General features: G+C 38.8%; 1 protein-coding gene across 8 annotated transcripts in view; it reads left to right on the top strand.

Moving 5' to 3' along the window:
• The window catches only part of NRXN3 (neurexin 3), a 1,787,606-nt gene that overhangs the window by 1,587,946 nt on the left and 178,141 nt on the right, over nt 1-21,519 (top strand). For 6 of the 8 annotated variants that reach the window (XM_086319413.1, XM_086319414.1, XM_086319425.1 and 3 more), the window contains one exon: nt 20,064-20,153. The exons of the other annotated variants lie outside the window; for them this stretch is intronic. In XM_086319413.1, coding sequence (XP_086175539.1) covers nt 20,064-20,153 — 90 coding nt within the window. The remainder of the gene's footprint in view (nt 1-20,063; nt 20,154-21,519) is intronic. 8 annotated transcript variants of the gene reach the window in all.

Here is a 21,519-nt window from a genome sequence, read left to right as displayed (position 1 = left end):
ATCAGTCAGGCAAGAACAGGATTCAGTGGCACATGAATGTGTCTGATGGAGCCTGCGGACCATACAAGGGTGGGTATGGGATGGAATTCAGGTTGTAACCTTGGGCTCTCTAGGATAACGCTAATGAACTCTGTCCCTCTACCTAGACAGGCATCTGATACGTGTTAGTCACTCGGTAGTGTCCGACTCTTTGCGACTAACACTTATCAGACATGTGTCTACAGACACAAGCATAAAACTGTGACTTGACAGCTTACACCTTCGAACTGAGACCACTGATAGGCTGGCCACATTCATAGATTGTTTTCACTTAGAGTAATCTGTCCATTGATTGCAAGAGAGAAATATGAATCTCCCTGTTTTACAGATGAATAAACCAGGGTGTGGGGAGTTTGAGCACATTTCTTTCAGTCACAGGACTGGGAAGTGTCAACACTGGGATTCTACACAAATTTGTTCATTCCTACACTCCTATCCCTTTCTGTTACCCAACTTTTCCATCTATTTCCCAGGAGCATTCCAGTTTGCACTATATGTGGAGCTGGAATTCATTTGGCTGACAGATGTATATTCACATGCAAATACACTATTGTTTCTCACACCCCAGTGTATGCAGTACACTCTGTAATCACATTATTAAACACTTACTAGAAATGTGCTTCTGGCCGAAGCACAATTGCCAGTCTCAATGTTTAATTAAACTTGATTTGTCTTCATTTTAATCACATCATAGAACTGTGGTTTTCTCAGAGTTCAAGGGTGAAGTCTTCATTCCAAATGTCTACCAGTGTTTCAGAGCTGTGTATCCTGGAGAAGGGAATGAGGAGAGTACAAAATATCCTTGCATAAAGGATTTTAGAGGAATGATATTAGTTAATAATAGGTAATACTGACGTAGTACTTATTCTGTGCCAGCTTCCTGGATTGTCACATTGAATCCTTCTTATAGCATCCTGGAAAGAGATTCTGTTATTATTCCCATTTTAGAGATGAAGAAACGGAGGCTCAGAGAGATTAAGGAACATCCTCTCCAGTATCATACAGCTGGTGGTTGATAGGGCCAACTTTTATTTGAATATGGGCATGGAGACTCTGATGGACTTCCCTGGTGGCTCAGTGATAAAGAATCTGCCTGCCAGTGTAGAGACACAAGTTTGGTCCCTGGGTCCGAAAGACCCCCTGGAGAAGGAAAGGGCCACCCATTCTAGTGTTCTTGCCTGGGAAATCCTATGGCCAGAGGAGCCTGGTGGGCTAGAGTCCATGGGGTCAGAAAAGAGTTGGACATGGCTTTGAAACTGAACAACAACGATGGAGACCTGATACCTTTATTTAGAGCAACTTTTTTCTGTAAAAGGCCAAATAATGAATGTTAGTGTCTTTGGGGGTCATAAGCTCTTTGTTGTAGCTATTTAACTCTGCTGTTATGGTGAAAAACCGACAGTAGACAATACATAAATACATGAATGCGTAATACACAAATACATGAATGAGCAGGGCTGTGTTCTGATAAAAAGATATTTAAATCAAGTTGTGGTGAGTCAGATTTGCTACTTTGTTGTAGTTGGGAGACCCTGGTCTTGATTATGCATATTTTGAAACTATAGCTCTGTTTTTACTGATCCATAAGCTTTATTATATGGGCTATGTCATCTCTATTTGGAATAATGGAGAAAGATAATCTCTAAGTAGGTGAGTTTGATCCCAAGAGACACAGAGAATAAACAATACTTCTATGTAGAGTAGCATAGACCTAGTGGTGAGGTTAATTCAGGATAAAGAAGTGGAGGGCTGCATCTCTGGAACAGTGATTCACTTACCTGTACTTAAACAAAACCCTCTTGATTGTCCCTTGGACTGCAAGGAGATCCAACCAGTCAAGTTTGATCCAGGGTTGATCAAGCCAGTCAACCCTGGATATTTATTGGAAGGAGTGGTGCTGAAGCTGAAGCTCTAATGCTTTGGCCCCTGATGCGAAGAGCCGACTCCTTGAAAAAGACCATGATGCTGGGAAAGATTAAAGGCAGGAGGAGAAGGGGACGACAGGATGAGATGGTTAGATATCATCACCAATTCAATGGACATGAATTTGAGCAAATTCTAGGAAACAGTGAAGGACGAGGGTACCGGGCGTGTTGCAGTCCTTGGCATCGCAAAGAGTCAGACATGACTTAGCGACTGAACAGCAACAAACAAAAGCCCAGTCACACACCCATTTCCTAACTGAACACCAAAGACATAGATTCAGTTTCCCTTTATTTATGTTATGCTCTGCATTTCTCAGAGCAAGACTTGAAAAAACCAACAGGAAGCAGGAAATTATCTATTCTGCTACTTAGTTCTGTTACTTCTACTTAGTAACTGTAAGTTGTGGAACTCCAAATACCCTTTTCCCCCCTCTCTCCTGAGAGAAGTTGCATACTTTACTTTTCAATTCATGGGGTTTTTTTTTTTTTTTTTTTTTGGTCAGCCACTGCTTTAGCTGCCCTCCCTATTGTTCATAACCCTTCAGTATAAAGGTGCTACTGATTTCTTAGCATTTATCTTTTCTTCTGCCTGCTCCCTGGTATGTCCATTTTCTACATCGCAGAGAACATTCTCTCCCTTTTCTTGTCATTGGCTGTCCCTAACCTGCCGAAGAGGGCTCTTGTTTGAAATTCTGCGTTGTTTCCAGCCATTGATCTGCTTTGAAGACGGTGGACTCTCTTGAGATGTGACTCAGTCCACTTCCTGCTGTTGGGTTTTTGAGACTTTAGACTCTATTTTCCTATTTGTTAAAGGAACAAGAACAAGGTTGCACATTTTTTTTTGTATATATACACAATCATGACGAGTTTAAAATAAATTAAAAAAGAAATCGGTCTAAGACAGACCAGATTTTATTTATACAAAATAGCTTCCTTCACATTTTACTGACCTCAGTATTGATTGCAATAAAGTTATTGATAAAAAGTCAGAGTTCCCACCACCAGAATAGAAAGCATATACCACCAGACCTGGCTCCTGCTAGCTCAAGCTAAGTGATCATTTGATCACTTTGCTAATTTTTTGCTAATTCCTCCCTTTTTATTTTTGAGTCAAAGTGGCTATGTAATACATGCTCAATAGAAGTTAAACTGCAGACCTGTACTGAGGTTATTGGAGATGACTTCTGATTTTATTGTCTGCATGTACACAGCAAAAAATTCACAAAAAGCATCCTTTACAAGCATTACTTATACATAAAAAGTCCATTTTAAAAGCAATAGAAAAAAACCAAATGTTTTAGTATGAATAACGTCTAAGATTTTACTGCAAATTTTTTCTTTGTTGAAACAATTAAATCTGATTTTATTAGATTATCTTCCCATTAGTCAGATGATTCTCTCTGAGTCTCAAAGGGTAGATTTCCTGGCGTACATAGACGAACTGAAAAAAGGGAGGAAGGAGCACATTTATGCATCTACTGAAGTTCAAAAAAGAAATAAGTATAAACCTAAACTAAGTATAAGTGGAAAGTCAAAGTAAAGCTAAAGTCTTTTCAGATAGCCAAGGTTTAGAAATATTTATTACCTCATTCTGAAACCTATATAAAACTGTTGTGAGATGCTGTTTCAAATAAAATAGGAATTTATATAAGTGAAGCACAAACTGAAATAGAACTGAAATGCTTTTAGACTTTCAAAATGAATAGCTGGATATTTTTACTGAATTTTCTGTGTGGTGAGGGTGCGGTTGGACCTACTGGAGAGGTAAAAATGAAGGCAATATATAAAAAAGAATATCTTGTTCTCAGGGAGCAATTGAGCTTTCCTACAGGAGATAAACCAAGTGAAATCTAATACTTTTGCTTCATTTTGTGACTTTCTCCCACTATGGCCTCAGGGAATTTTGAGCTCCAAGTAGGTCCATAAAGGGAATTTTGAAATTCTCTTAATAGATCTGTTCTTGAAATAAGTCAGCTGAACTGAGCAAGGTGCCATGCCAACATACTGACTCACAGTCCTGGGGAACCCTGCTTCCAGACCTCCACAGTGGTCTCTTGTCTCATGTCCATCCTCAAAAGCTGCATGTAATTCATCTGCAACACATGTTCCAAGCCCACCTTCCTGGTCGCCTGATTGAAATGAGATAGTAGGTATAGATGCCACCCCTAAACACACAGGCTGAAACATTAATGAACTTTAATGAGCTGAACTAAATCCAGCTCATTCTGTGGCTGCATGGTGACCTAGCTGCCTCATCCTGCCAAGTTACAGTTGCTTTCATTTCTCCTGGTTAGGTAGAACAGCCAGTGTAAATGTACTTTGTTCCTCTCACTCTGGTTTTGATGCCTTGATTTGTGTCACTCCTCTCACTGCATCCGCTTAGAAGAGCAAAGTGTTGACTAGAGGACCGAAGAGTTTGAGCCATAGTCATGTACATTACTTTGCCGGCAAAGTCCGTCTAGTCAAGGCTATGCTTTTTTCCAGTAGTCATATATGGATATGAGAGTTGGACTATAAAGAAATCTCAGCACTTAAGAGTTGATGCTTTTAAACTGTGGTGTTGGATAAGACTCTTGAGAGTCCCTTGGACTGCAAGGAGATCCAACCAGTCAATGCTAAAGGAAATCAGTCCTGAATAATCACTGAAAGGACTGATGTTGAAGCTGAAGCTCCAATATTTTGGACACCTGCTGTGAAGAGCTGACTCTTGGAAAAGACCAGGCTCCTCCATCCATGGGATTTTCCAGGCAAGAATACTGGAGTGGGGTACCATTGCCTTCTCTGAATCTCTGTGCTAGGAACTGAATAATAGGAATTGACCATTATTCAATTAGAACTTACTTCCCTGGTGGCTCAGACAGTAAAGCGTCTGACTACAATGCAGGGTTCGATTCCTGGGTCGGGAAGACCCCCTGGAGAAGGAAATGGCAACCCACTCCAGTATTCTTGCCTGGAAAATCCCATGGATGGAGGAGCCTGGTGGGCTACAGTCCACAGGGTCACAAAGAGTTGACATGACTGAGCAACTTCACTTTAGTCCAATAGGCTAAGGAGGAAATCTGCATATATCTTTACTACTCAGTGTGTCTAGGTTCTTTCTGAGTCACACTGAAAGGTAAAATCTTTGAAAGAAAAAAAAAATAAATGAAATAAATCTTTGGACAGCATCCTTGAGTTGTGGTTAAATGGGGAATTTCAGTGCCTGTTCAGAAGTCTAGGCACTTGTGAGGATTCCAATGTGATTTAAATAAGCCACCATCCCTGAAAGTCAGAAATGAAAAGATCAAACCAAGGGAAGTGCATGCTCTACCTGTCTCATCTCCTATCCTAATTATACCTTATACTCACTAATGTTCTAAGTGCTTTTTGACAGGACAGCAATGGTGTATCAGTAGATACTGCATGAACTGGAGGAGGCTAATCGAGTCACTCAAGGCTTCTTTTAATCTCTTGGATCATTATTTTGAAGATAAAAGTAGATTTCTGAAAGAGCAAGTTTCAAAGGAGTCTAGCAATTAGAATGGTGAAAATCCGAGGTCATCTGGTCCATTTCTCTGGTTGCTTTAGAAATTTCTACGCAATATAGATGACTCTAATTTAACTAGTATCATTTGAAATATTACAGATGATAGAGTTTGCTTCTTCCCCCAAAGAGTAGGTCTGTGTTATATCCCTTCCTTAACTTTTATAAAAATATTTTTTATTTTTATATTTTGATTAATTTCATTATTATTATGAATATCATTTGAAATTATTCTGAATAATTCTTTAAATTGTGGATATTTATTTCTTACAGGTATCTAGGAGTTGTTTCTTATTGAAAGATGCAAAGTTCTAGGTAGAACATGCAAAGACATTTTTTCCTTTGAGATATAAAATCTCTCTTTTTATACAGGATACATGCACACAAGCATCATCCAGTAAATATAAAAATATTGCATTTGCCCCCAAACAAATAAATATGTTTAAATATAAAATAGCCTATACATCTTTGGACATATTCTTCAGATAGCCAAGATTTATTGTCATGTATTTAATGTCTTGTATTAAATGACTAATAGAAGGAAGAGTCATTAATATTTAATGTATATGCCTCACATTTATAGGTTTTCAGAAATTATAAGAACTTTAGTAATCATTTAACCTTCAAAGCTAATAAGTTACTTTGTTGGTGTCAGGATACCTGTCTCTATTTAAGGTTGGCAGTAGTCATCAACTTTGTGAATATTCTTGAACACTAAAGATGTGCCAGTGTTGAGAGTTGTAGTGTGTTGAGGAGGGGACTGTGAAAATAGGACTGTGTAAAAAGATTGCTTTAAAAAAAATACCTTAGTAAGGTAATTATCATTTCATACTAAAGGAAAGGGGAAAAAAAAACAAAGCCTCTCTTACACTGTTGGTGGGAATGCAAACTAGTACAGCCACTATGGAGAACAGTGTGGAGATTCCTTAAAAAACTGGAAATAGAACTGCTTTATGATCCAGCAATCCCACTGCTGGGCATACATACTGAGGAAACCAGAATTGAAAGAGACATGTGTACCCCAATGTTCATCACAGCACTGTTTATAATAGCCAGGACATGGAAGCAACCTAGATGTCCATCAACAGATGAATGGATAAGAAAGCTGTGGTACATAGACACAATGGAGTATTACTCAGCCATTAAAAAGAATACATTTGAATCAGTTCTAATGAGGTGGATGAAACTGGAGCCTATTATACAGAGTGAAGTAAGCCAGAAAGAAAAACACCAATACAGTATACTAACACATATATATGGAATTTAGAAAGATGGTAACAATAACCCTGTATGCGAGACAGCCAAAGAGACACTGATGTATAGAACAGTCTTTTGGACTCTGTGGGTGAGGCAGAGGGTGGGATGATTTGGGAGAATGGCATTGAAATACGTATAATACCATATATGGAATGAGTCGCCAGTCCAGGTTCGATGCACAATACTGGATGCTTGGGGCTGGTGCACTGGGATGACCCAGAGGGATGGTATGGGGAGGGAGGAGGGAGGAGGGTTCAGGATGGGGAACACATGTATACCTGTGGCAGATTCATTTCTATATTTGGCAAAACCAATACAATATTGTAAAGTTTAAAAATAAAATAAAATTTAAAAAAATAAAATAAAAAACAAAAACAAAAACAAAACCTGCCCACAAGAACAGATGCAGTGTAAGATAGTGGAGTCTAGGTGCTAGGTAAATATTTGAAACATGTCCATAATTTTACATAATCATTGACCGATTTCTTAAAAATACTTTAAAAACCCTAATTAAAAACATGCTGTTCTGGCTATCACATTTACAATGAACTAATATTTGAATGTGGCGTAGACTATGATATTGTCAGGTACGCTCAGTTACATCTGGCTCTTGCAGCCCCATGGACTGTAGCCCACCAGCTCCTCTGTCCCTGGCATTTTTCAGGCAAGAATACTAGGGTGGGTTGCCATTTCTCCCTCCAGGGGATCTTTCTAACTGAGGGATAGAACCCATGTTTCCTTTGTCTCCTTCACTTGCAGGAAATTCTTTACCACTGAGCCACCTGGGAAGCCCAGACTGTGATATACAAAACATTTAGCAACATTAATTGTCCTTTCTCTTTATCGAACCCCTTAGATTTTGGTCATTTAATCTTTTTCTCTTGAATCTAACTGCCATTGACATGCTAAAATAATACTATTCTAATGCAGACTGTTAAGATGTAAGAAAATGACTTTTAAACTCATCCATGAATTTATGAAGGTTACTTTTTGTAATCCACAAGCTTTAAAAGGGACTGAAGATGCAGTACCTGATTTTAAAGGCCAAGGTTGCAAGGTAGAAATGTATTTTGTCTGGCTTTGGTCTTTAATTCACTATTTTGCTTTTTTATTTTGTATTAGTAGGATGTATAATGGGAAACATCTTTCTATTCTAAACCTAAGTAAAGCTATTCATGACCAGTGATGATTCATGACCAGTGATGATTTGTGCCCTCCAGGACTATATGTGGTTTGGGTGGGTTGGGTTTAGAAGATTGGGGTTAGTGAAGGCAGTGTTTGCTCAGAAAAGAGAAGACAGTCCTCCAGGGTTCCCCATGAAACCATTGAAGAAGTAAGAAATCCCTTAGTGGAGCGGGGGTTAGCATTCTGGGATATCTTACCGGTAAGTCCAACCTGTTTTTCTTACCAAACTTCTGTCCATCCATCATTTAAATAGTGATGGCCCTTATTAGCTCTATTCCTTCTTACCTTTAGAGTACTCCCCACCACCCTCCCTCCCTTCCCTTTGTCTAAGTCTAGAAATGAGTGGATATCAGAGAAGTATACATATTCTCTAGTTTTCCCACCCTGCCTGTCCCAACTCCCTCTGCCTTAACCTTTCCCTCCCCTCCCTTGGAAGCTGCATTATCGCCTCCCTTCCTAGAGACTTGATAATGCACCCTTGAGAATGAGGAAGAGGCCAAGAATAGGAAACAGGGGCTTGAGTCTCTGTCTATCTATTCCAAGAGTCCTAAGGTTTTCCTACCCAAACTGACTTCCCAGACAGGAGCTGAGTGCTTCCCCTTCTCCTGCTGGGCATTATGGAAACCCACATACGGGAAGAAGCTTTGTTTACCCTGTGTCAGCTTCCCCATCCTTACTGGATTTCCTGGACTTCCTGGCTCTATCACTTACTGTTTGCATACCAAACCACTCCAAAGCTTTATTTATTGGCTCATGTGTCTGTGGGTTGTATGGGTGATTTTTCTGTTTCAAGCTGGCTGGGATGGAGCTGGATGATCTTGACAGCCTCACTCACACAGCTATGGGCTCAACTGAGCTGCTTGGGCTGGCAAAGTAGGCTTGGGTGGCTGGGGTTTCTCTCTTGTAGTCCCTCATTTTCCAGGAACCCAGACCAGCCTTCAGGCTTCCCAGGTGGTGCTAGTGGTAAAGAATCCACCTGCCAGTGTGGGAGACATAAGAGACATGGGTTTGATCCCTGGGTCAGGAAGATCCCTGGAGGAGGGCATGGCAACCCACTCCAGTATTCTTGCCTGGAGAATCCCATGGACAGAGGAGCCTGGTGGCTTAAAGTCCATGGTGTCTCAAAGAATCAGACATGACTGAGATGATATAGCACAGCACAGACCAGCTTCCTTCATATGGAGTCTCAGGCTTCAACAGCGTGAGAGGGCAAGCATTAACATTCAAGGCTGTTCAGACTTCTGCTTGCATTACACTTACTCATATGCCCTATGCCAAACAATGCAAGTCTCAGAGCCAACTGAGAATCGAGGGGTGGAAAAATAGACTCAGCCTCCGATGGGAGCAGTGACAAAGTCCTATTACAGAAGGGCTTGGATATTGGAATGGGATTATAGCTATTTTGCAATTTTAACACACTAGCAGAGAGCTCAGGGCTTCCCTGATGGCTCAGACAGTAAAGTGTCTGCCTACAATGTGGGAGACCTGGGTTCGTTCCCTGGGTTGGGAAGATCTCCTGGAGAAGGAAATGGCAACCCATTCCGGTACTCTTGCTTGGAAAATCCCATGGACAGAGGAGCCTGGTAGGCTACAGTCCATGGAGTCACACAAAGTCGGACACGACTGAGCGACTTCACTCACTTTTAGCAGAGAGCTCGAACCCCTCCTCCGACTTGCATGCGGCAGTCCGCGGAGTCGCAAAGAGTGGGACACAACTTAGCGGCTGAACAACAACAAAGAGCTTGCAATAACTCTCATTTTTACAATCTCTTTTCCTCTTAAACTCCCTCCTTCTCAACCATCAAGGCCTCAAAATGAGATTGGAAACTGGTGACTTTCAACTGATGGTTACTTTTCAAAAACAGGAATTGTCTTTTTTTTTAAAAAAGATTTCTTTAGGATATGACATTTTGAAATTAATCTTAGTTCTCCCTGCCATATCACACAGATTTCTTTCTTTCCCCCTTATTACATCAGAGTATTCTGCCTTAAATTGAGTTAATTGTGTTTTAAAAGATTAAATGTCCATTTGAAAATTTTCTAATCCCTTTTTTCCCTTTCCTCTCGGATGCTTTCAGACACTTTATTTGTCTTTGTTTGGGGGTATTTATGATATATTAATGTTATTTATAAAATGTGTTTTATCTGTCTAGGCTATGTCTTCCCTTTCATTTCTTTTCTATTTTTAACAAAGTCAGTTATGTTATAAAAACAGCCCCCATGCTGATCTATACTTTTCTCGAGACATTTTCTCTTAGCTGAATACATTGTTGTTTATCATTATCCTTTGTTTGTAGCCAGATTTGAAGCCAGGCTGCAGTTCTCACAAACAAATCAATTTGAATTAATTTGCCAAGCAGAGTTAACGAGGCATTGTATGAATTCGAGATATACTACACGGTCCACGTTCCCTGAGGTTATCCCTTCACTGGGAAAATTTTGATTCTTGTACCACATTGTAGTCATGTATACCTGACCTTTGAATCTTGCACTAAATGATGCGTAGCTACCAACTGGTTCATTTTTTGAAAAGCCTTGGAAATGCCACATAACCAAACAAGCCGGAGTATAGAGAATTCTTTCATTAATTTCTTTGTTGGGAAAGGATGGTCTTTAAGATATACACTCTCTGATGCTTGCCTATTCTAGAAGTCCTGTTACTAATGTTGTTCTGAGTGAAAGTTTGAGAAACATATTTCTTCTTTTTAATTGCAAATTTCTCTTCTTAAAACACTTTGTTGTTGGCCTTACCACATGGAATGTAGGATCTTAATTTCCCCATCAGGGATCTAACAGCTTTGGAAGCATGGAGTCCTAACCACTGAACCCCCAGGGAAGTCCCAGAGAAACATAGTTCTTGGTTGATCTTTGAGGTCCGCTCGACCTTAAAAGAGTAGACTTCTCTCAAAATATAAAACTATAAGTTCCTAGTGACCTCTGCCCCTAGAAACTGATTTATGATTATGAAATACAAAAAACATTTACTTAAGAGGGAGCTCAGTGTTTATATGGACACTCACCCTCCACCCCATACATCCTCAACAAGTTTTCCAGCAAGAATTTCCTTCAGACTGTGAAGGCTGATACAAACAAGTAGGAAAAGGCAGTCCTCCTCAAAGATGAGGAAATGGTAATAGATTCCCCAAAGAAGCTCAGATCTCTGGGTCTCAGATGAGTAACGTCCCAGGATGCCTAAAAAATCTGAACTCTCTTTAATGTTCACTCAGAAATAATCACAGGAATTGGAATAGAAAACTAGTTTGGGGAAAGTGTCCTAAATTTTACATTGCCCTAAAGAATGTGTTTTGAAACTAATATGCAAAAATTCTCATGTGTTTTATTGGACAGATAAGTTAGTATGTATTTAACCATGTTTAACAAAGACTTTGGTGATGGCCTGGGCTCTTTGAAACAAGTCTTGTATCTAAATAGTCTAAATTCCCTTTGGATAGCATTAGCAAGTTGTCACATGAGTAGTATGTTATAAATATATTGTATCTTCACTTCCTTGGAAAGACTATAGTATAAGGCAAGTTATGAGAGCCTCTTAAGGAGCTCTGCCTCTGGTTGAACTGAAACACTCAGATGAAGTTCTCTAGTTACTCTGTATCCATTGCTGTATAGCAAATTACCCCCAAACTTAGTGGCACCCAACAACTAACATTTATTTATCTCATGATTTCTATAGGTCAGAATTTGGTAGCAATTTGGTCGAGTGGTTCTGTATTGAAGTGTCTGATGGCTTGAAGTTAAGATATCGACTAGGACTGTAGCCATCTGAAGACTTATCCAGGCCTGGAGAATCTGGTGGCCTCAGTTCCTTGACATGTGGGTGTTTTAAGTGTCCTTATGACGCAAGAGTGGCTTCCCCAGAGTGGACATGAGAGAAGGAGAGAAAGCCACAGCGCTTTTTCTTGTCTAATCTCTAAGAGTTACACATTGTCAATTCCACCATATCCTGTTCTTTACAGTTGACTTACTAAGTCCAGCCCATATCTGAAGTTGGAGAATCGAGTTCCGCCTGTTACAGAGTGATGTTTCAAAGAATGTGTAAACCTCTTAAAGTTATTACATAATCCTCCTATTCTGTGCGTTTTTCAGAGTCTGGAATGAATGCACAAAAGATGTGCTTATCAAACTTGCAAAATGACACAAAACTCAGAAAGATATCTCCTACAGGAAACAACAAACCTAGAGTTGAACATTTTCTTATCAGGTTGGAATGCTGTTATGAAACAAAAAAGAATACACTTAGTGTAATTAAAGTCCTGCTTTGAAGTTCAGAAAATATACTACATGAATTCAAGATGGGACAAACTTTTTGGGAAGTAATTTAATTGGAAACTGTCTTGGGCTTAAGCTGGAAATAAGCCTTATATGTGGCTGTGCTGTGTTATGCTGTTTAAATTGTTAGTCTGTCAGTTATGTCTGACTCTTTGTGACCCCATGGACTGTAGCTAGACAACTGTCAAAAAAACAGCATATTCATCAGGTCAAAGGTGGGTGAATATTGGGTTGGCTAAAAAGTCCGTTTGGGTTTTTTTCCCAGTAAGATATTACAGAAAATCCCAAATGAACTTTTTGGCCAACCCAATACATGGGATGTACGTGGGAGCATGCTTGCTAAGTCACTTTAGCTGTGTCTGACTCTTTGATCCTATGGATCCACCAGGCTCCTCTGTCCATGGAATTCTCCAGGCAAGAATACTGGAGTGTGTTGACATGCCCTCCTCCAGGGGCTCTTCCCAACCCAGGGATAGAACCTGCGTCTCTTCTGTCTCCTGCATTGGCAAGCAGGTTCTTTACGACTAGCATCACTTGGGAAGCCCAGTACAAGGGACATTGATTGTTATTTTTAGACCCCTTGGGAACAATATATTCATTTGTAGGCATAAGCTTCAAAGTTTGTCTGGAAGATCTATAATTTATAAAGAGCAGAGACTCCATAAGATCTAAGCAAAAATAAAAACTGTAGCATAAGTTTATCATGGCATCAGTAATGTTGATATTGGTGTGACTTTCCCATTCATGAGGATGAAAATGTTCCTATTTGTTGCCCATTGAAATTCCAAACCTCCTTCCTGTCCTCAAAGCTGTGTAGTGACCCCACACATGCATGTTTGAATGAGCAGAACTTTTCAAACTCAAATATTCTAGCTTTCTGGCTTTAAAAACATTGAGTTTGATATCCTCTGCAGAAGAAGAATGAAAGAAAATGAAAACTGGAGACATGTGGAAAGGAAGACCGCCAATGAGAAAGGAATTAGTAAGACTGAAAAGAAACAGGGAGACCACACAGAGGGGTGACCTGCAGGAGTGAACAGACCACAGTGAAGAGTGAGCCCCAGGATCACACTGGGGCTTTCACAACAGTGGAGGAAATACGTGATAAGAGGGGGATCTGGGGGAATCTTGAAAGTTTGAAGACCAAACATTAAGGTTTTAGGCCGAAAAGGAAATTGGCAAAGATTGGACACTAACCATCGCATGGTGAAGTAAATTTCATAAGCTTGCCTTCTTTTAACTGTAACCCTTCTCAATCAAGTGCTGTTGTAACAATATCAACAAAGGTGATAAGTCATATACTGAGCACTTATTTTCTACTGCTGTGCTCAGTGCTTTACAGACACTCATTTCCCTTTTAATTCGTGCAACAATCCTATGTTGCAGTTATTATCATAATTCTCATTTTATTTATGAAGAAACTAAGGCTTGAAGACACACCAAGACATAGATATTTTTAGCATGTTTACCAGAAAGGAATAGACAAAATTCAGATCGAAACTGACCAGCCTAGCTTCAGGGCATATTTTGAAATAATTATAGCAGGAAAAAGAGTGACACCCCTTGAGAAAGGAAAGCAAATTGATAGTCAGTTTTGTTTTGTTAATTTATGGCATGTCATTTCTGAAGGTAGATCTCAAATAAAGAATAAGTTCTAGATAGACCTATGCTCATGAAGAAAGTTCCAGTAAATATGATTTGGAAACAGTCTCTTAAACTTCAAAAGCAAATAAAGATATCATGGTCACCTGGGCTTTACTTCGTTCATCTTTCTGGAACTGATAGTATCTTTAATAGGTGAGGATAAATAAAAAGTCCAAGGTCAAAGAGCTTCTGGAAGAGAGTGAAGAATAGAATTAAGACTTCAAAATACAGGGAAAGGATAGGAATTGTGATACATGTTCTAATTATTGCATCAGGATAAAGGTTTTTTAGTATAATAGCACTTCAATAGAAATAGCACTTTGATGGAGATCTGGGAGAAATTCAGTGTTAACGTGTCCGCACACATACTCACCTTAGCCAGGCTGACAAACATCAAGCAAAGGCCAGAGGTGTGGTCCTTTAGGTAAGTGCGCCTGGAGCACCAGGGTTAAGGGTCAGAGGTGTGGTCATTTAGGTAAGTGGGCCTGGAGCCCCAGGGTTACATCTCTAGCATAGCCCCTCCCCCCATCCCCTGAGAATGAAGAGAATCACACACTCACCCCCTTCCCAGCCTCTTCCAACTCCCCACTAGCATTCTTGCCTGGATTGTTACATTTCATTTGCACAAAATCTTGTAATATAGGTATTATCATCTGCATATCTTTTGGAGACTAGATGAAGAAACTGAGACATCTAGATTAAGAAAATTGTGCAAATTCGTGGAAGTGGTAAATGTCTGAGATAGGATTGCATCCAAAGTCTGAAAGATTCCATAGCTAATGCTCTTTTCATTTGTGTTTGAGCCATCTTTGCTTAAATAACTCAACTCCTATAGCCTAGAAATGGTGGATCAATATTGACTTTGATATAGGAAAGAATTGATAATATGTCAGTCCACATATATTTTCCATTTCCAAACATATCCAGAAGATACAAGGCAGTGAGCTTCATCAGCCAAGTCAGGGCATGCCTGGGTGACCCACACTGCTTTCTTAGAGTAAATGTCTCATCACTTTAGAAAGGTGGTTCTTCCCGGCGCCTGGAGCCACTTAAGTGAGTCTGGAAAAGCTCCCTTACTTAATAATGCCCTTGTGCTCTGAGTATATTAATTTACTTCCCCCAGCTGATCAGTTTTATGCTCCAAGAGATTAATTTCTTTGCCTTGGCATACTAAAGGATTGAGGTTCACAACATACAAATACTTCTTTTTTCTTCAGCCCCAAAGGTGTGTTGTGAGGATTAATGAGATGATGCTTATAAGTGCATTTTGAGCTCCTTGCTCACAAAGCACTTTATAAATACAAGATATTAATTCTTTGTTGAGGTCTATCCATCACTTACAAATAGCTGAATATTCTAAATGCCCTTTGGGAAGCACAACCCCCCTTTTTCTGACTCTTAAAGAGAGTTCATCTGGGTCAAGACTAGGAACAAAATCAGAGCGAGGCTCAAGGAGTTTCCCCAGTTCCTTGTCTTTAGTGTCTGACTTTGCCTTGAAACTCACAAAGTGTTCTTTGGGGAAAGAGACATTCTAAGCACCTCTGAAATGGCCTATACTACTTGAGCCTACCCACATCGATTTTCTTTTGCCTCTAGCTCTAATACATAGTATCATTCTCTGACTGTTCATTAGACCCACAGTCTCATTTTTTAGTGTCAACAAAGCAATAAAGAAAACTTTCCCTTCCTTTATTCCAAGACTCAAAACAAAATGCAAAAAATACCTCTGGCATTAATTTTGCACAGACGAATGTTGCTACGATATTCCTATTAGCATGTCCATGTGCTTGACAACATTTCAGATGGTATTAATAGTCTACCTGCAAGAAAGCATTTTCTGCCAGCCCAGTGCAAATTGCCAGAACCTTTAAGCCACTCTTCCTCAACTTAGCAGCAGTATATCATCATTACCTGTGGCTGGACCCAGAAATCACATTTGTCAATGCCTGAATTGCTCTTTTACTTTCCGTGGTTTTAGAAACCCACTTTGTTTTGGAAATGGGGTTAGCTGAGTGTATTTTAGAAGATGCAGAAATATAAAAAGCCACAACCAGGGGATTTAGGGGATATGTAGGCTGTTTCATTTTCTATGGTCAGTTAATGTTTGAATGATGAACTCTGTGGAACCAAAGGTAACAATACAGTCATCTTTTGATCGGAGGCCATGGAATTAATGTGCTTCCTTTTGATTAGTAGGAACGAATTCAATCATATTAATAATACTAAGTAGTTCGAATACATTGGATTCTTTTTTCATATCTCAGGGTCTGTATATGCTCTGCCTCTTAATATCCTATACTGAGTCCTCTGGCGAACTGGGAAGTGGAGAACCTGAGGCTAAGTGACTTCTTCAAGGTTAAGCAGCTACTGAAGTTAAAACTCAAAGCCAGCCCAAAGTTGTGACCTCCTATACTTTACTGATGACGATTTTAAGAAAATTAGTATAACTCCTAATGAATAGGATCTATGGTTGGACCAACAGAGTAAAATGGTGTGACAGTTATTTTTTGTGCTATACAAGAGTTTGCTCTATCTTTAAGTTCTTCAGCTGAAAGAATTTTTACTGCTTTGGGGCCAATCGGCAAGTTTCCAGATTACCTAAAGAGGGACTTAATGTATTGGGAAACTAGTCAAGGGTCAACTTACTTTCTTTATCTTTCCCTCCTCTGTTCTCTCTTCCTTTCCTTCTAAATGGATTAACCCAAATGTCACAAATGTGAGCTGTTTCTGCATAAAGGTTGTAGCTGTGTGTATGAACCAGTTGGGCCTTAGTAATTTTACCTCAAAGCATTCTGGTCTTCACAATATTATAATTAAACAGTGCATGGTTGTATGTGTCTCCAGGAACTGAAATATTTGATAATAGAGTCAATAGTATAGAAGCAAATGACAAGAGGCAACTAACTGTATAAAAAATGGATGGTGATACACACACACACATACACACACACATACCTCTAACTTTTTAAGTAGAATGAAATATGATCAGAACTTTTTTTTCTAAAATTCAGTCCCATGTAGGTGAGTGTCAGATCCATGTAAGTAATTTAAGCACTATCTATTTGAAGATTTCATTGTGCAATTTGTAAATTTCTCAGTGTGGCTGAGAACTGTAGTAGATTTTTAGGATCTAATTAGTAATGCACATATGCCTCTTTTTAATGACATTATGACATTACTATTCATAAGGCCATTCTTTCTTAAGGATAGCATCCCTGTCTGTTGAAGTATCGATTTTAGTCTTTGTTTCAATGTTCATACTGGTTGCTATATAAAATGTACAACTAAATGTCATTAAGGATTGGATATGAATGTAAATGGATTTGATGAGGTTTGTTCAGCTTTCAGAGTAGTCCCTGTGTATGAATTCTGATATTTAGAAGGTTGTTTGCTCTTCAAACAAATGGGGCTCGGGGCAAATGAACTCATTCTCATGCACATGTTTTTAAAACATTTCTCACTAATGTTTGAGCTAAATTAAAATAAAAACCAACAAGAACATGAAAAGAGACTAAGAACAATGTTAATGTGGCAATTTAAACCAATTTGGTTTTCCAAATGACCTTCCATCTTTCACAACTTTTAACAGTATACAAGATCGCTATCCCCTCTGCCAGATGCTGTCTGTCTGGCATGGAAAACTTAAAACATTTTTCTAAATGTCTTTAAAGCTGAGATGGAGAAGAATGACTCTCTGTCTTTCACTTTCCGAAGGGTCTATGGTTGAATTGTGGCTATGCTGTCCTCCCAACACATCACTTATTGATTCTCCCCCATTGTTTCTTAGTCGTCTAGCCCGTACCATACCTGAAATGATTTTCCACGGAGCTTTATGCTTGACAGATTGAATGGGAGGGGGGATACTTAGAAGGACCAAGATTCCTATGTTTGTGGAAGAAGTAAGTCAATGCAGCTTCTTAATTAAGTTGGTACATATAGAGCTGTCAGTCTGGAACATTCAGTACTTCATATTTTGCCTTGCATGGTACTAAGAACATTTAGCTTTCTCTTCATTATTGACTTCACTAATCCATTCTACAGAGAGTGGGAAAAGGTCATTGCTACACTTAATATTGCACCAATGACAGTTACAGAAAACCCAAAGTAATAGAATATATTCAAGGTGAATCTGGCATAATCCTTTTGGCATTTCTCAGTATGTTGTTGTGACTAAAACTTGAGAGAGGTCAAAGCTTGTGAAGATGGATGATATATATCCCTTGTGTAGCTGTCTCCTGTAGGGTAGAGTTAAGAGTTACAGAGACATACGTTCTTTTCAGAAAAGCGCATCTTCCTTTTCTATTAGGACATGTGAAAATTAGCCCAACTTTATTTTGGATTAGTAGACTTCTGTGTATCAGATCTACCAGGATGATCATATAATGGTCTCATAGGTATTTATTTACGTTAACATAAAGTTACCTTTTTTTTTTAACCGTGGGCTTATTGAAACACCAAGAAATTAAGATACCTTTTTCTATTTTGGCTCCTAGCTGTCTCTCTCTCTTTTTTTTTTTTCTTCTGTGAGAAATAACACTTGGAGGAAAACTTTAAATTATATACTGCAATCCAAAATTGTTAGTTGTTCTTTCCGTTCATTACATGTTGTCCTTTGATATGTTAATATATTAGGCTTGATGCCAACCAGATAGGGTCTCATGATGTAAGCTGGAAACAGATCCACAGTCTCCTCTTTGATGAGCTTTTTGTTTGTTTTTACTCCTGGGGAGTAAGAATAATGAGTCAGCTCCTAAGACTAATTTGTTCAAAGGAGAAATGAATGGGAAATCTTTTAAATGTACCCAGTACTGCTACCCCTCCCATTCTGCCTCTCACAGAAGGCAGGTACTAGTCTGACCACATGCAGAATCTTCTCCACCAATAAAAACTCCGACATGCAGGTGGCCCAGACATGGAAATACTGGGGCAAGCTTTTATCCACCTGGTGCTACATGCCATTCTAATATTCTTTCTAGCTTTTATACTTATTTATGAATTGCTTTCAAACCACCTGTTTTGAGATTTTTATTTCATTTTTAACACTGGTGATCTGGATTGGGCTTCCTGAAGTTCCAATACTAGAAGGCTAAGAGGCAGAAGTAATTTAGAAGTTCACTAGTTTCTGTTTGATCTCCGTGAGGTTGGTTGATAAGACAGTAGAGTTCCCAAAGCATGGCTTCATTATTTTGTGTTTTGAAGCATATTCATTAGGGGTATATCTTCACAACACCACTCTCCAAGTCTGTCCTAATTAGACAAACCATCCAGGGGTGGTAATAACATTTACAAAGGGAAGAAAGGGGGCATACTCACAGTTAAAAGCATTATATTTGAGCCTTGAAATTAATTAGATATTTCATGCTTAGAAGAAGTATCCCTACCAGGCTTTTTGAATGGAGACATATTCAGGAAGGACCTCTCCTAGTAAGGAAGACAGCAAGACTAGGTAAACTTATAAAACCTGTGTCTATTGGTACTAATAAAATATAGATGCTCAAAGGCCTGGAAATGCTATACCACTAAATGTATAGCTGCTTTTATTTACAGATGTTTAGTTGGGAGTTCCTCTGATTTTAAAATATGGAACAGATCTGGACCAAGGGATAGAGATGAAAAGATTTCCATGTGGTTGGTACTCTACCTATTTTACATAGGCAATGGGATGCTAGGGCCCCACTTTATGGAATAAGAAGTCTCTGTTGGCCATCAAGGCTTAAATTGTTTTCTTTGGCAAGGTAGAGCAGTTGCAAACACTTAAGAGGAGAATAAGGAAGTGCAGGGCTCCGTTCTTTACTGTATTCTGATGGGATACAGTAAAGCGAGTGTGGAACATGTGTGACTGACACACCGAGGGTCCTGATACTCACAAGTCAAGGGGGTCCTTGTTCCTCCATTGACCCAATCAAGGTATGGTTGGAGAGAGATGGAGAAGAGAGAGGGTAAACCTTTCTGTAAATGGCCACACCTCTCACGGATGCTCATCCCCAGCCACTTTCCCAAAACTTGATGGAGCACGGCATAGCTAAGAATAACCTGACCTCAAACCTGTCAACCAAGGGCAGAGTGACTTCGACTCCACCTCCACTAAAGATAAATTGCTATCTATCTCTAAAAAACTTCATAAAACGCACCAAAAACCTAGGATGTTTTTGAATGACTTATTGACTTTTCAGATTGTTCTTTAAGCTGTTTTTTAAACTTTAAAGGCAACACTGATAATGAACGCTTCCAAATGGTAAAACAGAAAATCCCCTTCAAATATAACCGGCCCGTAGAAGAGTGGCTGCAGGAAAAAGGTAACTGTCGTTAAAACTTTCATTTTAAAATCATTTGACTCTAAACCCTCATTTTTAAAGCCTGCAAATAAATGTTCCTTAAATGATAATCGCCTGCTGCATAAATGACTGTTTTAATTTTCATTATAATTTGTGTCAGCTTCCACCTGCCATATGTTGATAAATCATGCTATAATACATTGCCATTAAAATACAGTTAAAGGGACTAACATCTAGTTTTCTATCAGCATGACAACCACCAACAAGGAATTCCAGGAACCTCTAAAAAAAAGAAATGTATTATGGCAATTTAACCACTGCATGACATTATTTGTTAATTTGTTTTAAATTACCTCTTATACCAGAGCTTTCTAAAGAAATTTCAAAAGAACTTATTAAACTTACATCTTGAGGCTGTTTTGGCTTTACTATCTGTAGCATGGTTAGCATCAACAACAACAACAAAAAATCATAGATTGACTCGTCATTTAAACTGCTTAAACAAATGTTATAAGGGGAGCCATGTTCTTTAACATTTGTTTTTAAACAAGGAAAGAATGAGAAGGATGGATTTTGCCTTCAGAATTAAACTTGCAGAGGCAAAGATATTTCCTAAGAGGTTAATGGCATCCTAGTTACTGATGGAAACTAAAAATAAATAAATAAATAAACGTATTCTACACTTCAGTTGCGTGGTACCCTTGTGTATTTGATACTTATGCAACAAAAGTATAAGGAGTTGGAAAATGAAAGGTTAATGGAAGGCAAAACAGCAGTTTCTCATTTGCCAAAGAAAACAACCACTTGGTTAATGAAAGAGGGCAGCGGTTACATGTGATGTTAGAATTTTCTGTGTGGCTCCTCTTCATTGGGAGGTAAACTATTGTCTTTCAATGAAGAAAGACTTCTGACTTGAACAAGCTGGTGGCTGTTTTTTTTTTTTCCTGAGCCAGTAGCTGCTCTTGTAGTTTGAGGTGTTTTTTGTTTGTTTGTTTGTTTTCTTAAGGAGATCTTAAGTGAGTTTTTAAAATATGTAGAGATTTGATTGAGTTATTTATAAAAAGTAATGGGGTATGTTAATATGCAACGTAAAAAAAAGACAAAGGACTACTGCAGTTGCAAGCTGAGTGAAAACATTCAGAACTTTAAACACGGAAAATCCTCACTGAGTCTTAACTGTTTGCCCTGTTTTTAACGTACGTGGTCTAATTAAAAATAAATTAAGAATAACTCTAAAAAGCAAATAATTTTGTTTAGTAATCACCAGCTCATAAAGTCCCTTTAACATTAGAAATGATGATTGCCTCACTTCTTAAAAAGGAAAAGACAACTTAGATGCATGTCTGAGTCTCATGTGCCTGAGAAAATTTATTTTTTGTTTCTTTCA

The sequence above is a fragment of the Bos grunniens genome, chromosome 10 (genome assembly GCF_055505025.1).
Source record: "Bos grunniens cultivar Pamir isolate PY7600 chromosome 10, Bosgru_T2T1.0, whole genome shotgun sequence".
Taxonomy (NCBI): domain Eukaryota; kingdom Metazoa; phylum Chordata; class Mammalia; order Artiodactyla; family Bovidae; genus Bos; species Bos grunniens.
This window is presented reverse-complemented; position numbering and strand designations above follow the sequence as displayed.